The following is a 20,075-nucleotide window of genomic DNA, read 5'->3' on the forward strand; positions in this document are numbered from 1 at the left end:
GGATGTTGTTTCGGGGATTATGAATTAACAGAAAACGTTTAAAAGAAACGTGACATTTTTAACGATACATGTATGCGCTTCACAGTATACAATTACAACACATGATTTAATACAATGGGCTATATATACTATAAAGTTCGAAATCTGTGGAGTATATTCAAAAATATTTCGTATTTCGTGTATGTATATACAAATTGCTATTCGAGAATAATTATTATTTAATTAATAATAAATTATTCAATATATATGTTACACATTCTTAACAAACGTAAAGTATTAATACTATTTCCTGGACAATGAAAGTTCGTCGCGTCGAACTTTCACAATTTCCCTGATATCAGACGTGCTTTTATTAATATCTTATCGTTACAACGTAGTATTTTTGCATCCGTACTGATTAGGAGATACCATTATAAGTATATTATAATTTTTAAAATATCGATTTTGTTTGAGAATTGTTATCAACAAGAGTGGTATCGTATTATATCAATGAAAAAAATGGAGAAGCTTCATTTTTCATTTGTTGCTACAAATACGCGTATCCTGCAATAATAAAGCAGATATCAACGCTGTCGATCTGATGCGTTATTCTACACACAAATTGTCCGCATTTTGCGCTATTAAATATTCTGCGCTATTGAATATCTTGCGCTGTTAATACAAAAATTAAAAATTGAGAGATACATTTATAAAGACGTCAGTCTTATTGGAAGTCGCGAGACAGTTCATTGGGTTTCACCTTCTAAACAAAAGTCATACGTTCATCATGGCTATCCTACTTTTATGCGTGCTGATAGACTGATAAGTCAGAGATATGATAATAGTATTCGAAGCCTCACAAAACAGCATTCCGATTGTTTTCGGCACTTTCTTCTTAAGTGAAAGTTAAAAAATATCATACAATACAACATCAATTAATATCAATCAAAGTTCTACACTTTCATTCAGTGCACGTAAAATGTCAAGTTATTAACGTAAAATAACGAGTATGTTGACTTTTCTCGATTGTCGAGAAGAAATGTCATCGCATACATGAAAAAGTTACGAATACACTGCGGATTTCATGCATTTATACAAAAAATTAATGTGCCAAATATAAAACGAGCAGTTTCAGAAGAATTTTAATACGCTGTGTTGAGTTGACATATCGTGACATTCGAGTTGACAAATCTCTAGATGAGAAATAAGACGTTCAACTCTTGTTTGTTGCAATCAGTTTGTTGCTCGTTTTGCATGACGAACCGCAGTGAAAATTGTGAGCTTCGAATGTTGGTGACTTTGACTCAAAGGTAGCAATGAATAAATACACTAATCGGACAGAATCGGCAAGGCTTGTAAATATTCGTGTGGTTTAGCCGGAGCTGGCAACAAGTAGCCATCGGGATCCAAGACGTCTGGTGTTCGAATCGTCACGGGTCCTTGCGGTGGCCTTGGCAAGCTGCCTTGTTGAATCGATTTACCTTGAGCTTCTTCTAGCCTCTCTAATATCTCCGCGAATTTGGTTCTGTCTTTTGGATCTGTTTTCCAACAGTCACGCATTAACTGACAGATGAACGGTGGACAACCCTCTGGCGGAATGAGCATTATACCCTGGAATATTAGCTTCACTACCTGAAACATCGTTTATAGGTAGCGTTAAATACAGCACAGTAGAACCCCTTATATCGCGGACTAAAAAGTCATTGTGTACACAGAAATAATAACATTTGACGTTCCTGTTGTTTTCAACTGAAATCAAATGCATATTATTTTGCCATATTGAAAAAAAGTCTATATATTCAGTTATAGTTGTTAGCGCCCTTGGATTTGTATAACGCGAAACTTGGATTTCTTAGAAAATAAAATTAAGCTATTTAAATCTCTCTTATCTTGCGTTGGTAATTAATCGAGAGACAGTGAAGTTTTTGATAATCAATGCTTAAAAGAAAATTTAAGATATTTATAAATACGTGTTTATTTCTTTCGTCGATTTACTGTACTATATTTTAATAATGTATCTATTAATTCCGATCGTTGTAGAAAAATATGCGTACATTAAATTTATTTAGCAATATATTACCCAACAATATATGTATAACTTACTTCTTCATTGTTATGTCCGTAATAAGGCTGTTTACCGAAAGAATAAACTTCCCATAGAACTACCCCGAAGCTCCATACGTCACTTTCCAAAGTGAATCGTCCGTACATCACACTTTCTGGCGACATCCAACGGACTGGTAAGAGCCGAGATCCTCCTATCTGTAAAAAAACAATTGAAAAATCTACTGATTATACAATCTTCCACGTTACACACAAACAATTTATGTTATAATCACAAGAATATCATACTTCCTTCTGAAAACGCTGTCTTACGTTTCGTTTCAAGTAACTAAGTTTTAGCCCTTTAAAATCGATTACAAAAAGATATATAATTTCTAAAGATATCTTGACACGAGATATTTGAAATGACGGTGACTTTTATCCATTAACAAATTATACAATTTACATATAAGATATATGTTATACATGTGTTATTATATTATATATGACACATGAGTATTTGGCTTGGAAAGATAGTTCTTCGAAATAATATTTGTGGCCCAAAATGTGTTAACGCATCGTTCAATATACCTTGTAATAATCGCACGTGTATACATCTCTTGACATGCCAAAGTCTGCAATTTTAACAATCATGTCCGCACCGACGAGACAATTTCTGCAAGCCAGATCTCGATGGACGAACCTTTGACCCGATAGATATGTCATACCGGCTGCGATTTGAATTGTGATCCAATGTAGGGACTCCTGAAATATGCGAATACAATTTTTAATGTCGGAAAATCGCTGACATCCATCACATCATCTCATTCAATCCTTCGTATTATACACACATTAGAAATGAAATATAAATATCTCATTCTTTGTTTAAAACAAGTTCATTAATTAATAAATATTTGAGTTGTTTCCACTTCAATTTCACCATAAGGGCGATATTCCTTGGCGAAATTTATTTTGGTTTTCACGAAACAATTTATAACAATGAAGAACATACAGGTGCAATTTAGTTGTTCGATAGAATTTGTGCAACAACTAGATTGCGGATTAAGAATTAAATATTTCTGATCCATATTGTAAAATATATATTTGAAATACTTATTATATATTTGTAAAATCAATTAAGCATTTCTCCTAGTATTTCATTTAATACAGAAATAAATTACTGTTTCAAATAAAACATATGTGACTTGCAAATTGTGTTTGCAAGTATTTACATTTATATATCTCAATAGAAATATTTTTATCTCCGGGTGTCTCTCTCCGTAGATTATAAGTTTTAGGCGAAAACAACAAATGCGAAGCAGTAAATTTCTCTATATCTACAATGTGTAATTAAAATCGCTAAATATCAATTGAACATTTTGATTCGAAAACATATTGTTCGTTGAATTTTCTATGAACATCTAATCACGATTTTCGAAAAATGTATTGAAGTGATATATGTAAGGAAGCATTTACTGTTTTTGAAAGTGTGTCAGCAGTGCTCAAGCATGCAGAGATAGGCAAGATCAAAGGCAAACAAGATTTAAAGGAAATTTACCTGGGTCAAAGGTTGCAATCCGGGTTTCGACGATCTGAACGAATTGGAATTCGATCGCAATACTTCGGCGAGATCACCATAAGGCATATATTCAAACACCATCCATGGACTATTGTTAGAGTCGCGGAGCACCACTCCTTGCAGAGACAAAATATTTCGGTGTCTAAATGTAGACATGATATCGACTTCTCGCATAAAGTCGTCCTCGACTTCGCGGGATGCAAAGTCCTTCAAAACCTTTATCGCGACTATTTCTTTTATCTCTCCGGTACATAATTCTCCTGTAAAGTCAAACATTTGTGTTCTTCTGTGATTAAGAATTAAGCAAAAGTGCTGATAATTATAATTACGGAATAAATGAAGCAGTCGATTTGGTAAAATGAAATAAGAAACATACGTTTTAACAGTAATATTCATTGCTGTGGCAATAATTTAATAATGACTGTTTCAATATTTAAAGTCACGTTTTGTTTAGTTATTTAATTTCTCTTGGATTGTTGTACTTATCAAATTAGTTAGTTCGATTGTATCGGCAAGAATATTGTGGATACTTAGAAGAACTGGAATGTAATTTTTACCTTTATACACCTTTCCAAAGCATCCTTCGCCAATGTCTTGTATAAACATGAGAGATTCGCGTTGCAGAATTGGCACCTCCGGCGATGCGCAACTGAAATACTGTGGATTAGGCGTGTACTTATTTGCTAACAGCAACCCCTTCTTCAAATTCATCGGCGTCCCCTGAAGAATACCATATATCATTCATTTTATAAAACGGCAAAATATCAACTAGACTACAAAAACTGTGATTTTGTGAAGCATCGTTAAATGGCTATCTCTAATATTCTTTGAAATGTAAGCGTAATTAAGTCTACGCTTTCTAATAATTAGGAGAACTCAAAAATGCATTTTAACGCTATCAAAAGTATTTCTTGGTGTACTTTATTTTTGTAGTCTCCTTAATTTTAAACAGTTTTGTTTTTTAATAGCAGTAACAACTGAATAATATGATTAATAAAAATTATGTACTCACGTCTAGGGAGTTCCTTTGTGATTTCAAGTTATAGCTCCGCTTTCTAATACAATACACTATACCGAAAAAAATTACTAATACCGCGATGAAAGATATTGCAATTCCTATTATTTCAGGTACCCTTTGTTTCGAACGCTCTACCTGTTGAAACAAAACGGAAATATGCTACATTTATATCACATTTTACGAATGTAATTTGGTGTTTCTTTCTAGTTTAGATAAAAGTGTAACTAAATAACAAAATCAATTGAAAGCAAATCATCGAATAATGTAAATTTTATTTTTTGTTGTACACGCCTCGAAGATTGAAAAGTACATTCTCTAAAAATAAGTAGTTTAATAATCTACGTTTGTTAAGCAATTTTTAACTTTCTGAAATACAGTGTTACCATAATTTTGATTTATAGTTTAGGAACACATATTATTTATAAAAATATACTAATTGATAAAAATAACTACAATTTTTTTAACAGACCTACTTATAAATTTTATATTTTTATATAATCTTATTTTATAATATCGATAATAAATTTGATATTTGGTGATTGGAGTATCGTTTCGATACACATACCTGTCCAGCCTCTGGAAAAGCCGTCGTACCATTGGTAGAGTTGTCACTTGGAGGTATTATGTCGGGTATAGGATGTGGAACGAAGTCAACTGAAAGTTGAATTAAAAATCAATCATTCGACATTGATCAATACTATTTATAACCAAAATATAAATTTATATTTATTCACTTTTAAATCTATCGCTCCAACAGTATGGTATTAATCCTTATCGGACGTCAGATATTCAAACCTAATGTATAATTTCACGTGGGACGCGACATACGTCCGATAAGGGTTAACCCTTTGAGATCGACATTAGGATTGTACTACTTATTTCAGAAATCACATGCATATAATTTAATGATGTACATAACAATAGATCAAGATATATTATTCATTGTTACCATTGCTCAAGTCTTCCATAAATAATCTAGTTGTCTGAGATAAATATTTTTGGCACTATACAGACTCCTCGTCCGCGAAGCTTCAAAAATATATTACAAATAATTAATATTATTCAAACTTGCCACAATTTTTACACAATTTGAATGAACAATACTTCTCAATGTTATTCAGTCGCATGCAGTAATTGCTTAAATTTCGGAAACGTTAAGGGAACATAGTTTTCTTCGCAAGAAATCTATTTTATACTATTTCTCTTGTGGAGAAAATTTCGTGCATCAATATAGAAATTATTGTGAATCCGACCTGTGACACGCTTGCATTTCAAGTCATTTGTCGGCAGGGATGAATCGTGTGGACAAACACACTTGGACGTGTTGTTCTCGAATTCACGGCAAGCTGCTTCCCGTCCGCAGATGTAGGGCTTATCTATGCATCCTGTGATTTCGGAGGTCCAGTTTGACTGTAGCCTCCTCATTACTTCCGATTGCTGAGCGGTTACATTCTTAGATAATTCTGAAACAATATTTACGCGTTATCGGAAGTGTATCTTGCCTGCAACTAGCTATACGTGAAGCCGATTTATAAATACGAATGGTATCGTGAAGATCAAACTGCATTGTCAAATGTACTTTTTGATAAATCTTAACAACTCGACACATTATTTGCTTCATTTAAACTCTATTCATCTTCCTTGATACATTATCTACCTATTATCTATCTATGTATTTCATAATTTTTTAGAGCTTACGATTTATAGCCGAGAATTGTACAATAGCAATAGCAATTTCGATCGTATACCAACAAGTAATTCCTATTAACATAATATAATAATATCGCTTGAGATTATTATGTAGGTGAAGCACAATAATTGAAAATCTTATTCGTAAGATTCCAGTAAATAAAGTGTTGAAATAATTTTTTCATTGTTCAATAGTGCTAAGTTGGCATTCAAAATCGATCATTGTTATTGCATCAATCTAATGTTAATCGTATCGCGGTTATCATTACTTTCACACTTTTCAATATATAATATATAATAATTATAAATTTAAAATAACACAATATAATTTAAGAACTACATTTTGATCTGAATTATTATATATATGTATATAATTTGAAAATAATTAATTTTTTATAATATTAAATCGACAATACATGAATTTATTACACTCGTCCCCTAAAAACATTTCTTATATGTCTGAATAAAGGAATCTTTTGATATAATAAATTATATGATTTTGCCATATAGATATATATATATAAGATAAATTATATGATATCCTAAATAATGTTATTTCAGTAATGTTCACAGTTTCACAGGTATGAAAATAATTATGAAATAGAATAACGTGTTATTTCGAATATTACTTCAAATAATGTTATTTCAGAAGTGGTTGTAGAGACACGGAAATAGTTATGAAATAAAATAACGTGTTGTTTTCAATAATATTTCAAACAACGTTATTTCAGAAGTGGTTGTAGGCGTCGAAATAATTATGAAATAAAATAATGTGTTATTTCAAATAATATGTCAAACAATGTTATTTCTAATAATATTTTATATAATATCATTTCAAATAATGTCACTTCAAATGCGCTCAGGTCCATGTGCTGTAGGCACCGTGACGCCCGGTCGAATTTTGAAAGAGTAATGTCCTTTTAAAGAGTTCCCTGTTAACGGGAGAGACTATTAATGGGATCCGGTGTAATTAACATTTGAAAATAAGATCAGAGCGGGAAGACCGCGCTCGCAGCTCGCAGCTGAGGTGGAGGAGGCGAAATTCGCAGGAGCGGGGTGGATGGCGCGTAAAGGGTGAATTGGTAAGAAAAAGGGCTACGTATTTGGATTGTGACCAGGCTTGGCAGAGACAGTGCAGGCATTCACTTCGTGCTTGAAGCTTGTAACGGGTCAAAGCGTTATCTCTGCGGTCAGCGCTCCCCGACAACGAGTCTCGCTATGTGTACCTATTATCGCCCCCGTATTCATTGCCTTCCTATGCATCTCCTACGAGGTTTGCCGTATTCATGAAATGACTCTTTTTCCGGAGAATGGCCGCGCGTTTCGGTTTTCTTGAAACGGGACGATCAACTTCAGAGAACAAGCCCGGAGACGTAAATACGTTAAAAGTAGATCGCGATGTTAACGTAAGGCTGTTGAAATCCGCCGAAGAATATAGTAGTCGCTTTGTTTCACATGTTTTCGATGACGATTCGGATCGTTTCGATGGCGTTGGATTATGCAAATCGTTCTGGGATTCCTTAAAACTGAACCGTATTGATAATGCTTCGTGTTTCTCGACGATATCTTTGCTTTTCTGGGAGCTGTCGAATTTAAATGATATTTATCGTATTGCCGTTGACACTTTATGGTGTTTCGTGTTGCGTCGCTAAATGGTAGTAACAGAAAAGTAATCGAAAGATTTCAGAGCGTTGAATCTATTTTTTTGATAAGACTTCCTTAATCATAGAACCGAATGAAGATCAAAGAGAAAATTGTTGTCGATATTAAATTCTTTTTTAAAGATACTGTTGAAATTACTTATTGTTGACACGTTAATTTTTCTGTTTTGCCTGATGTGACAACTTTATTAAAGTGTTCGTTTAATTTAATTGGAAAATTAAATGAAGATTTTGATACTTCGGGTCAAAACAGATTTGCACAGAGATATTAATCATTGTCATTAGGTATTTAAATTTTGATGTATTGTGTTTTATACGTTATGTATTTTCTTTAACTGCAGTTTATGTATTTTCTTTAACTTCATATTTTGCGTCAAAGCGCATTTAAACTTCCGATACGAACATCCCAACGTATTGACTTGCATTTGTAAATAAGGCGCGTTATAATTAATGAGTCTGAGTGCCCCAGAAATGATAATTCCATGAACAGAGGTTTATTTACTCAATAGGAATTTATGAATCGTATTTTTTCTACGTAGCGACGCAGCAGTTAATATCTTAATAGTTGATCAGAATGATTATGTGTATAAAACAATTTATTATTTCCGTAATTATGTGTGTGCATTCATGTGAACGTTTCATACATCCATGTCAATATGTTTTACGCGTGTATGTAAACAGATGTTCAGAGAAATATCTGCTGAATAGAAATAAAGCAATAATTTCATTTCAGTCTCAAAATTTGGATTGAAAGTTTTTGAAAAATTATATTGAATTGCATCTTAATCTTTCAATCTTATGTGTCGCCCATCACAGATAGAAATAATATAAACATTGTAGTAATATCATTTTAATACCTATGTTTCATTTTAATATTTCTTTTACTTTTTTCTAAAATGTCAGATTCTTTTCTTATACAGTAATGCACTTATTTACATTTATATAACGATATTGAATCTTGATCTTAATCGACTTCTGTAATGACCATAATAATTAATAATAGAAACATAGTGCATGATCAATTTTAAAGGAATCCTCGTTAAAAAATATAACTTTACCATTCAAATTAAGTAATTTATTATTCTTTTAATATGCTAGCAGAAAAATTGAAGTTCGCCTAAATCGAAAATTATCGAGCTGATATAAAATACTGATTTATATTTAAAAAAAAATAGCGTTAAACCCAGCTGAAAATGACGTATCACATCCGGATGCATCCGATAATGAAACGTTTATCACAGTTTCAATATTTTCGGAAACTTTCGGGTACGTATGGTAAAGATAAATGTATTCAACCACGTTTATTTGCAAATCCAAGGTTTAGGCCAGAGACAACAATAGAGGCATTATAGGCGCGGGTGGTTCATCCTCTGAAATACAAGATTCGCATCCGAATCGTGCGTCGTGAAATAAGATCGTTCATGATATGCATGTCCAGAAGCCTGACGAGAACAGCTTGATTATCGTGTTTGTTGAGATAATAAATCTGTGTTTCTCGATGCGTGTGCTTTTTGTATGCGACGATGAAAGAACATTTCAGAAATTAGTTTGGATTTGTTTCGTCGTGCGCGCGCACGCGTACGATAACAAAGTTTCGAAATAGATGTACTACCGTAAAATAGTATTCGGACGGTTGCTTGTTATTGCCAGATGTAATTCGAATGACATGATGAAAGGCCTGGTGATTTTGTTCTTCGTTATTATCATAAGCAAACTGTGAATTTTCATGCATTTATGAGAGTAGGTGGAATACAAAGCAAGAAATGCATGGGATAAACAATGCTGTTGGCTTGATTGCAATTTGTTAAAAATATTAAGAATGGACAAAAATTTCTATTCAATTGTTGCTTGTTGCAATCGAGATTTTTGCAGTCGAGAGTTATTTGTAACAATTTTTATTTTTTAAAATGTTTCAGACAAATCAATACCTTTCACTAGACTAATGTTAATTTTTGAAAACAAAAAAGAATTCAATTGAACAATATATAATTAAAAAATTAATGGCTACATAATTGATACGACTTTTAATAAGTTCTTTTCATTAACTAATTTTATTCCAAGAGAAAATTATTATAATTTTTTGTAATAATTATTATACGTATTTTTAAAGTATTTCATCTATGATTATTAGTATACTTGACAAGCATACGTTGTCATTTGTAAGGAAAATGTATATAATTATCATATTACATATTTATCAATTTTTGTCATCTATTAAAGGAAGAATATTTGAGTATTTATTGCATATCTTTTACTGAATATGACATATTTTGTGCTCCCTATCTTAATGCATTTCGTCTGAGACGGTCATCCAGGTATATCCAAGTAAAGCCGTAAAAATATGACAGGGTGAGTTGTGACATTCGGAGGATTATCTTGTCGATGAGTAACTCGCTTTCATTTCTTTTGTTGATGTGTCAACTGTATTGTTTGTTTTGAACATAAATTCCAAACAAACAATTGGCCGATGACTATTTCAACTACCGCAAATTCTCCCCACTTTTCCCTCAGTTTACAAACAATGGACAATTTGAGAAGAGGAGATACGATTATTCGAGCCTCGTGGCTCATTCTTATAGTTGCCGATTGTCAACAATTATAAAAACGAGGTGCAAGACTCAAATAATCGTATCTCTTCTTTCCAAATTGTCCATTTTTGTTTACAAGCTGAAGGAAAATTAGGGAGAATTTACTGTATATCGTATTCTACTGGAATTTACATTATTTGCATGAAACATAATTTACACTGTCTTACAACACAGATGTCATCAAAGATTATCAATTTATTTGAAGAGATATTTATTGCTCTCTATTCTGGTGCCCTTTAAATGTACGATAAAGATAATTGAGATAAATGATATTAACATACATATTGCTAATATTTTCCGCTACGTTATATAATTATTACAATTTGTTTATTTTCCAAATGTTAACTCGTTTATGAACATTTTTTTTCACATGATTTCAGATTATTTAATAGAAACTTCTTCTATTGAATTATACATTTATACAATTATACATTTTACATATTTATTTGTCAAACTGATTTCAGATTTCCAAATAAAATTATGAATACGTGCTTAAACAATAACATTTGTATTTTTATATATATATTTGTGAATCAAACTGTAAGATTTAGTTCAATTATTTATCAAACTGATCTCAGATTTCTAAATAAAATTAAGAATATATAATTTCAGATTATACGATAGTAGCTTCTATTAAACAATAACACATATATTTTTATATATTTGTAAATCAGACTGCATGATTTAATTTAATTATTTACCGAACAAATTTGCAAAATAAATTGCCTATGAATACTTAATATTATCTATACGTAATTGTAGGTAGAATTGTATTATTTATAGCATCATGATTGTTACGATTAATTTCCTGTTTGTTTATTTTATAGTACAGACCTTGAAACGAGCTTCAATGTTATTACTGAAGGACTCGGACACGTGGTTATCATCTTAGGTTAATGTTATCGAAAGGTCGAACATGTCGATATTAAAGATAAGTTGAGAGTCACAAAAACAGGGTCAGTTTTTCTGCTATTTCTTCTCTTTAGACGTGTAGTTAGAGTTTGTTCCACTGAGGATAGCAACGTAATTAACGAAAATTTAGTAAAATCTAGCTACACAATCACAATTAATATAAAATGTTATAAAATAATTTACTGAACATCATTTAATCTAAAAAGAAAGCGAGAAAATAGTAAAAATCACGTAAAATAGTAGAAAATTATACAAGAAACAAAAAGAACATAAATAAGAGAAACGTAGTAGCTGACACTAAAGCGTAGTGTAATATGTAGATGCTATTTTCACATTTCTGAGGTTAATCGTCTGAGTTACATAAGTTTAGATGGTTTCGTTAGGAAACGAGAAAATCATGCGTTCGAAGTGAATCTACTTTTAAAAATTACAATCGCCAATTTTGAGTAATATTATAGTATCCTGTAATTTACATGAAAATTCTAGATAAAATAGAGTTTAAAAAGTTGTACAAAATTATAATAATTTCAATATTCGGTAGAGCTGTTCACTTTGAATGTAATACGATCATTGAAATGTTCTCGATTACAACAACAGCATTGTATAAATTTTCGTATTAAAACGTCTATAAACGTTTTGTGCCTCTGACGTACCGTTAACGTTGATAGACGTTAGATAGACGTTGATAGACGCAGCAAAATGCATGCTTTTGGCACCTATTATTACAACGGACATATGTACATGTCAAAATTTATCTACGTTAGCGATTAATAATAATCTGAATCCGAAATTATTGCTACGCGATAAAGTTCTACATGCTTAATAAGTTTCATTCAGCGACAACGAATTTGTGAACAATAATTTTCACAACTGCATAAAGGATTGATTTTACACGTTGAAATGACAAAACAAGCGAGCTTCAATTACGAACTTAGACTCAAGCAAATTGCTTCTTCCTTTCGATAACGTTGGCAATATTAAATTACGGGAAATACGCGACGATTTGATTTATTGTTTACCGCATGAGTAATAATTATGATGACCTCTGATATTCTACTTCCTAGTCATTTGAAAATGCACGTATTTTATAGCTGTAAATGTTGATGCAATATAATGTTTACAGATCGCTCTCAATTCCATCATGAATGAATTAAAAGAAACACGCGCGCGCGCGGATAAACTACAAGGGTATGTATGACTCTCAGAAAGATAGTCAGATGACTCGTCATCTATGCAGTGACGTGCATGAATAGATTAACGAGATTTCTCGATTGTCATAATCTATTCCATCCTCTAGAAAAGATTCTTGGCAACTGTAAGACTCGAGCAGACTTTACTGCTTCAGTCAAATTGATTTATTGGTCGACTACAATTTTCCTGCTTGAACGCCCCCGTTAATGATTCTACTATACTATTCATGATTCTACTATACTTATTTCACGATAAACTTATTATAGACTCTCTCTAACTGCGTAAGTTTTACTTTTTACTTTCTATTCTTGGATACCTTTTGGACTGCTATTCCACTTTGAAGATAAATCAAAATTAATAATACTGAAAATAATGAAAACATCAGTTTGTTATCGCAAACTAACGTTATCGTGAAATGATTTTCTTTCACGCGACAATAACATAGTTATTAATAAATAATATTAATAAATATTATCATAAAGTTATTATTAAATAACTATTCATCGGGAAATTAGAATATATATAACCGTTTCAAGTACATTACGTATCGGTAAGTTTCGATGCATGTTCTCATTAATTGCTGATCAAGTTATATTTGGATGTGATGTAAGAAAATCATGTAAAGATTAACGATATTGCTATTACATTTACAGTTATTATAATCAAATAACAAACCATGAAAGAATCACAAAAGAATCTCCCCTCAGAATCTCACAATCAAGTCATTTGAAATTCCAATCCGGAAACACGAACTATAAATATACATGTCCTAATATCTTAATCCCTTAGAAAGAACTATCACCATTTTCTAACTCCTTTTCTTCAACTTCAATAAAACAGATATAGTATTTCATAAATGTATAGTAACACGACAAGTTGCAAAGTTTGCAAAGTTCCATTATGAATTTTTGTAACGTGTAAAACAATTTCTGTATCTAATTGATGGTTAAAGCAATAAATTCAAGAAATAGTGCAAGATAATGAAAAATAATGATGAATATTATGGAAGAAACGTATTGTTTTGATTTTCAGAGAACCAAACATTCTAATCGACACACAATAAATCGAGTGCGTATTGATGTAGGCTAGTATTAAATTGACCGGTTTGGGTTGACATTTTGTTTATTTACAAATTTATTGTGTAATCCACTAGTTAGTTCAATACACTCCATGATTTTATTAAACTCAATTTCACGATTTCTTTCTAGGTTCAAGTAATAGGTGCAAATAACTCTCCCGCGAGTTAATTGCATTTCGCCTATTCGCGCACGCACAGTGCATTCATTTCGACCCTCTTCTTTTCTCGCTATCGCCACGATAATTGGACTAAGGATATTCAATGTACCAGATAATTTCAATAAAATCCACAACACTCTTTCGCTATTTTTAACCAAATGGAATCTTTCGAGCAAAACAAATGATTCCGTTCGATCTGTAAATTTCTTTCAAGCAATGCAGTTTAGCACGACGAACTGCAATCTACCGATAACAAAATATCATGTTCTTACGTATGAAACTTTATGCAAATAAATAACCACGGAAACATCGTAATTAACTCACCAGTACGAAGCTCGACAGAGGATCTTCTTCTTCTTGGTACACTGTGTCGGTCCATCGCTAGCCAACGAAACCAAAATGGAGGGAAACCACCCTTGGTTCCAGGAAACAATTCGCTGTTGCTCGCTCCTTCAACACGATCGCCCGATACTTTTTCCTTTATACTCCATGGTCAGTATCCAAATTCTTGGCGATCCAAACACCGTTCGGATCACAATAAAATAAAATCGAATTCACATCCTACAGAACGGTAGCACACGGTCTTCTGTTCGAATCACATCGAATCCTTCAGAATTCGGATCTTCGTGACGTCGATTCGTGAAATGTTCAATTTAACTATAAACAAGCACGATAATTGTCCTCGTAGCACCGATTCAGACTATTCACAAAGAAGTTGAGCTTCGAATCTCGACTGTTCGATGATCGGAGACGTAAAGATCACTGGAAGGTGGGAGATCGAGGATGCCGGCGGAGCTATTCGGATCGAAAGGGTGCAAAGAACTGTCTCGAGCCAAGGGCGGAGTGAAATCCGTGGGCTTTTAGTCGAGGACCAAGGGCCGGGGCTCGAAGAGTTAAGCCGGAAGAGGAACCTCGCCGCTAGGATAAATCGAGGAGAGTCCTCTATCTTCGACGGGCGCTTACTCGAAACTAAAGACCGACTAAACACCGCATTCGAGAACTCCCTCGCATTCCCATACACAGGGAAACGCGGTCACGCATACGCGTGCAGCCGTTTTCGTGGCACGCTCACGCGTTTCGAACGTTGGCCAAGGATTCACGCGGGAGAGGAGCTCTTCATCGTCGAGGCTCGACCTACGCTATCGTGAAGAGAGAACCGACGCGCCGGTTCCCCGTAATCTCCTCGCTTTTTTAGTCGACTTAAGGGTAGAGCCTCTTGTTGCGCTTTAATCTCCGACACGTGCCAACTAACAACTCCAACTTCGGCTCGTTATTACTCGGCTGCTGCATACGTAATGACCCAGCTTTGAATGGATACCTTCAGAGTTTGTATTCCTAGCAAATAGAATAATGTTGATCGTGATACTGTTATGATTCTGGGGAGAGACCGTTTATTTCCTATTGAGAGAAAACGTTTTGGTGCAAGATGAAGTTTTTGTAATTAGCCTTATAATACTTCTAGCTTTCTATTAGTCATTATAGAAAACTATAGATTTTATACAGTGGGTCAAAAAGATTTTTTTGTACGCCTTTTAAAACGAAACGAACGCAATGTTCAATTGTCTGCAGTTTATAACAACGTTAACCAATTTCAAGGAAATTTTCAGTATGCATATAAGTTACCGAGATCTTCAAAACGCATTTTTTAAATTTTTGTTGTAGGCTAAGTGAGAAAAGTGAAAAGTGGAAAATTTCTAATTTTATTTGCCACTTCAAGCAGTTTCAATTTTTAAAAACAATTTTTCAGCCACTGTATAGTAAACTGATCCCTTTGACATACCAAATTTAGATCTTTTGGTCCAATTATAAAGATGTTATTCTATTTTAAAAGATGTACGAAAATGTGTAAGAAACTGTAAAGAATGTTTATATATTATTTTTAATATGTTAACATTATTTTAGAAAGAAAGAACTTTGTACTCGATTTTTAGTTATTATACCTATTGATGCTGATCTGGTGAAAAAGGAATTTTTTAAATTGGCCTTGGCATGCTTCTAACTTTCTACTGGTCATTAGAAGACTGTGCACTTTATGCATTTGCCATTACATTTAGTAGAGGAAAAAGAATAATAATATGTATATATGTGTATTACTTGCAATCTATGAGTATTATTTAAAAAAGCAAGAACTTTGTACTTGATTATTATTTCTGGCAATTAATACTGAATTGGTACAAGTAGAATTTTTTGAAACTAGCCTGAAGATACTTCCAATATTTTTCTATACATTAAGAATGGATCTTATAGATTTTTCACAAAATTGCATAGCCGAAATCCAAAAACATTTATATGTTATTTTCGATGTATAAAAATTACTTTCATAAGACAGAACTGTATACTTGTTTTCTAAATCTTTTTAAATCTAAAGATGAATTTTTTAAATTCATTCTTAGAACAAAATAAAGGGACAAAATATTTGTTGTCTGCTTAAGAGAGAACATACTGTCATTTATCTAGGTTGTTATGTATTTCCTGTAATACTATGCAATATCTTTGTGCATATATCATTATTTCACCACGTTTGAAATAGTATTATATCTATTGTCTGCCGCAGATCACCATCAAGAACCGTCACAGTTTTCCTAGAATTATGATTTAGTTATGCGTGATGCTTTAGTTAACAAAAATTGCTGTTTTAAATACTGCACGTATTGTAGAGTAAGATTCTGTAATTGTTTTCATTAGCTCCGACATTAATTAATTGTCTCTTATTGAAATGTTACTCACGGAAACAAGAACTGTTACCCACGGTCACATCTAATTAATGTAAATGAATTCTGCATAGTTCTTCCCCCTCTTGTAGAGGAAAAAAGTATACTTAATCGAACAATTCCCTCGAAAAAATAATAGAAGAAGATGTATCACGTCATCTCATCGTAACTATAAGTATATTTCTTTTCTCAACTTTAGTTATCAGACTGCAGATTTTATACATTTATAATAAAAGTGAGTGGATGAAATATAGTAATATTAACTTATTGTCATTAGCAAGAGAAGAAACAGATAGTTATTTAACACCTGGTTATATTTTATGACAAATATGACTAGCCAAAATATCAAGCAATGAAAACATTAGAAGAATTTAAAAATATTCTTACATTCTTCTAAATTCATTGAGATCATTGAGATCAAATAAATTATTTAATTAAATTCCTTACAATCGATTTTAAATTTTGATTTCCCACAAAGATTCGCAGTCTAGTTATTATTATTATTTTAGTTATAAAATATACCTGAAATTAGATAAAGTTCGATTTGCTATATTACTATTAATAATTTGAAGAGAATGAAATTGTATAGTTAAAGTTACATAAATTAATGTACGATTTTGCAGCTCCCTTTTAAATTTTTGGCTTCTTTCGGCGGAAAGGTTTGCATTCAAGACAAATTATCCAATCTTTTCAGTTAAGCTTAAACCTTCTAATATCTTAAATGTTGAATTATTAACTTCATTATCTTCATCAGTGCTATTGTTCTCAGAATCAATTTGATTTCCAACTTCGGATGCCATTTCCGTCAAATCCGTTTCGTCAACATCTTGTTCCACTAATAAGTCTTGAACGTCCTCGATATAGCCATATTCACAAAGCCTTCGCCTCCGATCGATTTAAAAAGTTGTAATTCTCAATTTCATTTTCTGACAATCCAAGCACATTTTCTATTTCAACTGAAGATGTTCATATTTTCTTCCAACATGCATTTAACGTTGGTATTTTTAGTTAGAAAATTGCTTCCAAGCTTCCGTTACATTAATTGATTTCGAATTGATTACGTCTAAAATCCACCGTAATGCTCTTCTCCAGACAACAGAAATAAAAAGAAACTTAATCCTTTTAGATACGGCGAGACTTTCTGCAACACCGTATCTCTAAGACGGCTAAACTGTACATGACGCTTTCCGCTATAACATCGGAATAGAGTTATAAATGAGTAAATTCTAATTTATTTATATATTTTTATATAAAGGCACTATAGTTCATTATTCCTTTCCGTCATTATTTTAAGGTAATTTAGTTTTCAAATAAGTTAAACAAAAATCATATTATTCAGTGCTGTAGAAGCACAGTGTTGTACAAATGTTCCCGCAATTTATCCTATCGTGTTAGAGGGAAACCGTGTTATAGGATGCCGTGTTGTAGGAGGGTTTCCTGTATACATATAAAAAGCGCGTTCGTGACTTCAATCTAATAATGAAGCACACATTGAATTTGAACACAAAGCAGATCTTTCATATTTTGAGATGTCAAAAGCTGCAAGTGCCAAAGGCTTTCAATATTGCACATGACCAGGCAGTCAAAAAGTTGCTGCTAATGAACGTATATAAAAAGAAAGCAGAGAAATCGGTCGGACCCCGAAAACAATAAATAAAACATCGTTTCTCCAAAACCTGAAGCGAAAAGGTTTCGAAAGAAATCCTTTTGTTTCATAATAAGGATATTAATGTATTTTATCGCGTTTATTTCATACTTTCATATTTATAATTGCATTCTCCGTATAAATAGATTTAACAAACCTCTTAAATTTGAATAATCTATGACTTTCTCCTTTTCAAACCAAGGGGTAGTGTCGGCGTAAATAAATATATTTTTATTAGGTTAATAGGCAAAAAACGTTTCCTGACTCCTGTTCTAAAGGAGTCTGAAGAATGACAACCGAGGCTTGGTAGCGAGTGCTAAAAGGACCTTGTTGGTCGTACAGTAGCTCGGCTACCTGATTTTCTTTAAACATGCGCTCACTTGACGCCATCAAAGGAAGACAACTTGCTCCAGTTGAAAGAGAAATGGGTCGGAACCAAAAAAATTGCTGACGGAACCACAAGGGGAGAATACGTTAATAGTTTTCGAAGAGGCTTCGTTGAAATGGCATAAGTGTTGTATATTTACACTGGCGTTACAGGCTCACACCTGGACGCAAGAATAGCGCTGCTTCTTTTTCCTCGAAGGATCTTCTCACCCGTGCGTCAGACGATCCCTAACAAAAGGGATTACCGATTCTTCTTCGTTTCCTTCGGCGATGTTTTATTATTACAATACAGCACGACGGCGGCGCCGCTCGTCGCGAGAGAACCGTTCTCCTATGTACAGTTTTTTAATTGTACGCGTGCGTGGGCGTGAGTTCCGAAAATTTGGTATTTAATCCTCCAACACCATAAGAACAATGTTCCATTTATACGATACAATTTTCCGCCATTATTCTCAAAATATAATCGCTGTGAACAGTTACACGATTGCGTAATAAGCGCATAATAGTATATAATGAATAGTATATAATGAATAAAAGTATTTTAATATTCCATTTCCTTAACAATTTTTCAATATTCCCCAATCGAGTCTCTATAACATAACAACAACAATATAATAGTATATAATGAATAAAAGTATTTTAATATTCCATTTCCTTAACAATTTTTCAATATTCCCCAATCGAGTCTCTATAACGTAAATATAAAAATAAAATAATTGTAGTCGGGGAATTAATATCAGAGTGTCCCAGTTAGTATGACGTATCTAGAGATAGTCTTGCAATAATAGTAAGTTCAACAGAACGTAGTTTCAATCGTTGCAGTGTTTAAAATCCTCATTTACCATTATTGGCATTTTGTAAACAATCTTTTTGTATGATATCAAATAGAATTAATGAGAGAGAATTTATTGTGCCACACGTTTGTGTAATAACACGAATGGTATATTATCACGTTACTTATACTTATACCACTCAGAACAGAAAAATATATATATGTATTATTTCATTTTAAATATTCAAATGTTCTGATTAGACTGCGAATTTTATAAATTTATTACAAAAATGAATTGTTCAAATTGAAATCAGTGAGAACATTCGAAGAATTTAAAAATCCTAATGATTACCTTCAATTCGTTAAAATTATTATGGAAAGAGATACATAAATGTTAACGTAGTCTCAGTATTATCTCAAAATTATTAAGAAAAGAAATAAACAAATGTTAACGAAGTTCCTCAGTATTTGTTTTGCTTAAAAATCAATATCTATATAGTTTCCCCTAAAAATTCCTTTCTTAGATAACATAAGTGTTTGGATGTTGTTAGACAATATAACTATACACAATTATCCATTTGATAATGTCTTATTAAGTTCTAAGTCTTCACTTACGAAGTGAAAGATTATTCTACATTCACTTTATCGGTTGACATTGTTACGA

General features: G+C 32.5%; 1 protein-coding gene across 1 annotated transcript; it reads right to left on the reverse strand.

Moving 5' to 3' along the window:
• Positions 1-37: 37 nt before the first annotated feature.
• On the reverse strand, positions 38-14,985 carry LOC117220113 (muscle, skeletal receptor tyrosine-protein kinase). Its single transcript, XM_033469795.2, has 9 exons — positions 14,221-14,985; positions 5,873-6,082; positions 5,185-5,273; positions 4,614-4,754; positions 4,159-4,321; positions 3,581-3,861; positions 2,614-2,787; positions 2,083-2,241; positions 38-1,611 (listed from the first exon to the last, which is right to left on the reverse strand). The coding sequence occupies exons 1-9, from the start codon at positions 14,273-14,275 to the stop codon at positions 1,309-1,311; spliced, it is 1,575 nt and encodes a 524-aa protein (XP_033325686.2). The 5' UTR covers positions 14,276-14,985; the 3' UTR covers positions 38-1,308.
• Between the last annotated feature and the right edge of the window lie 5,090 nt (positions 14,986-20,075).

The sequence above is a fragment of the Megalopta genalis genome, chromosome 10, assembly GCF_051020955.1.
Source record: "Megalopta genalis isolate 19385.01 chromosome 10, iyMegGena1_principal, whole genome shotgun sequence".
Taxonomy (NCBI): domain Eukaryota; kingdom Metazoa; phylum Arthropoda; class Insecta; order Hymenoptera; family Halictidae; genus Megalopta; species Megalopta genalis.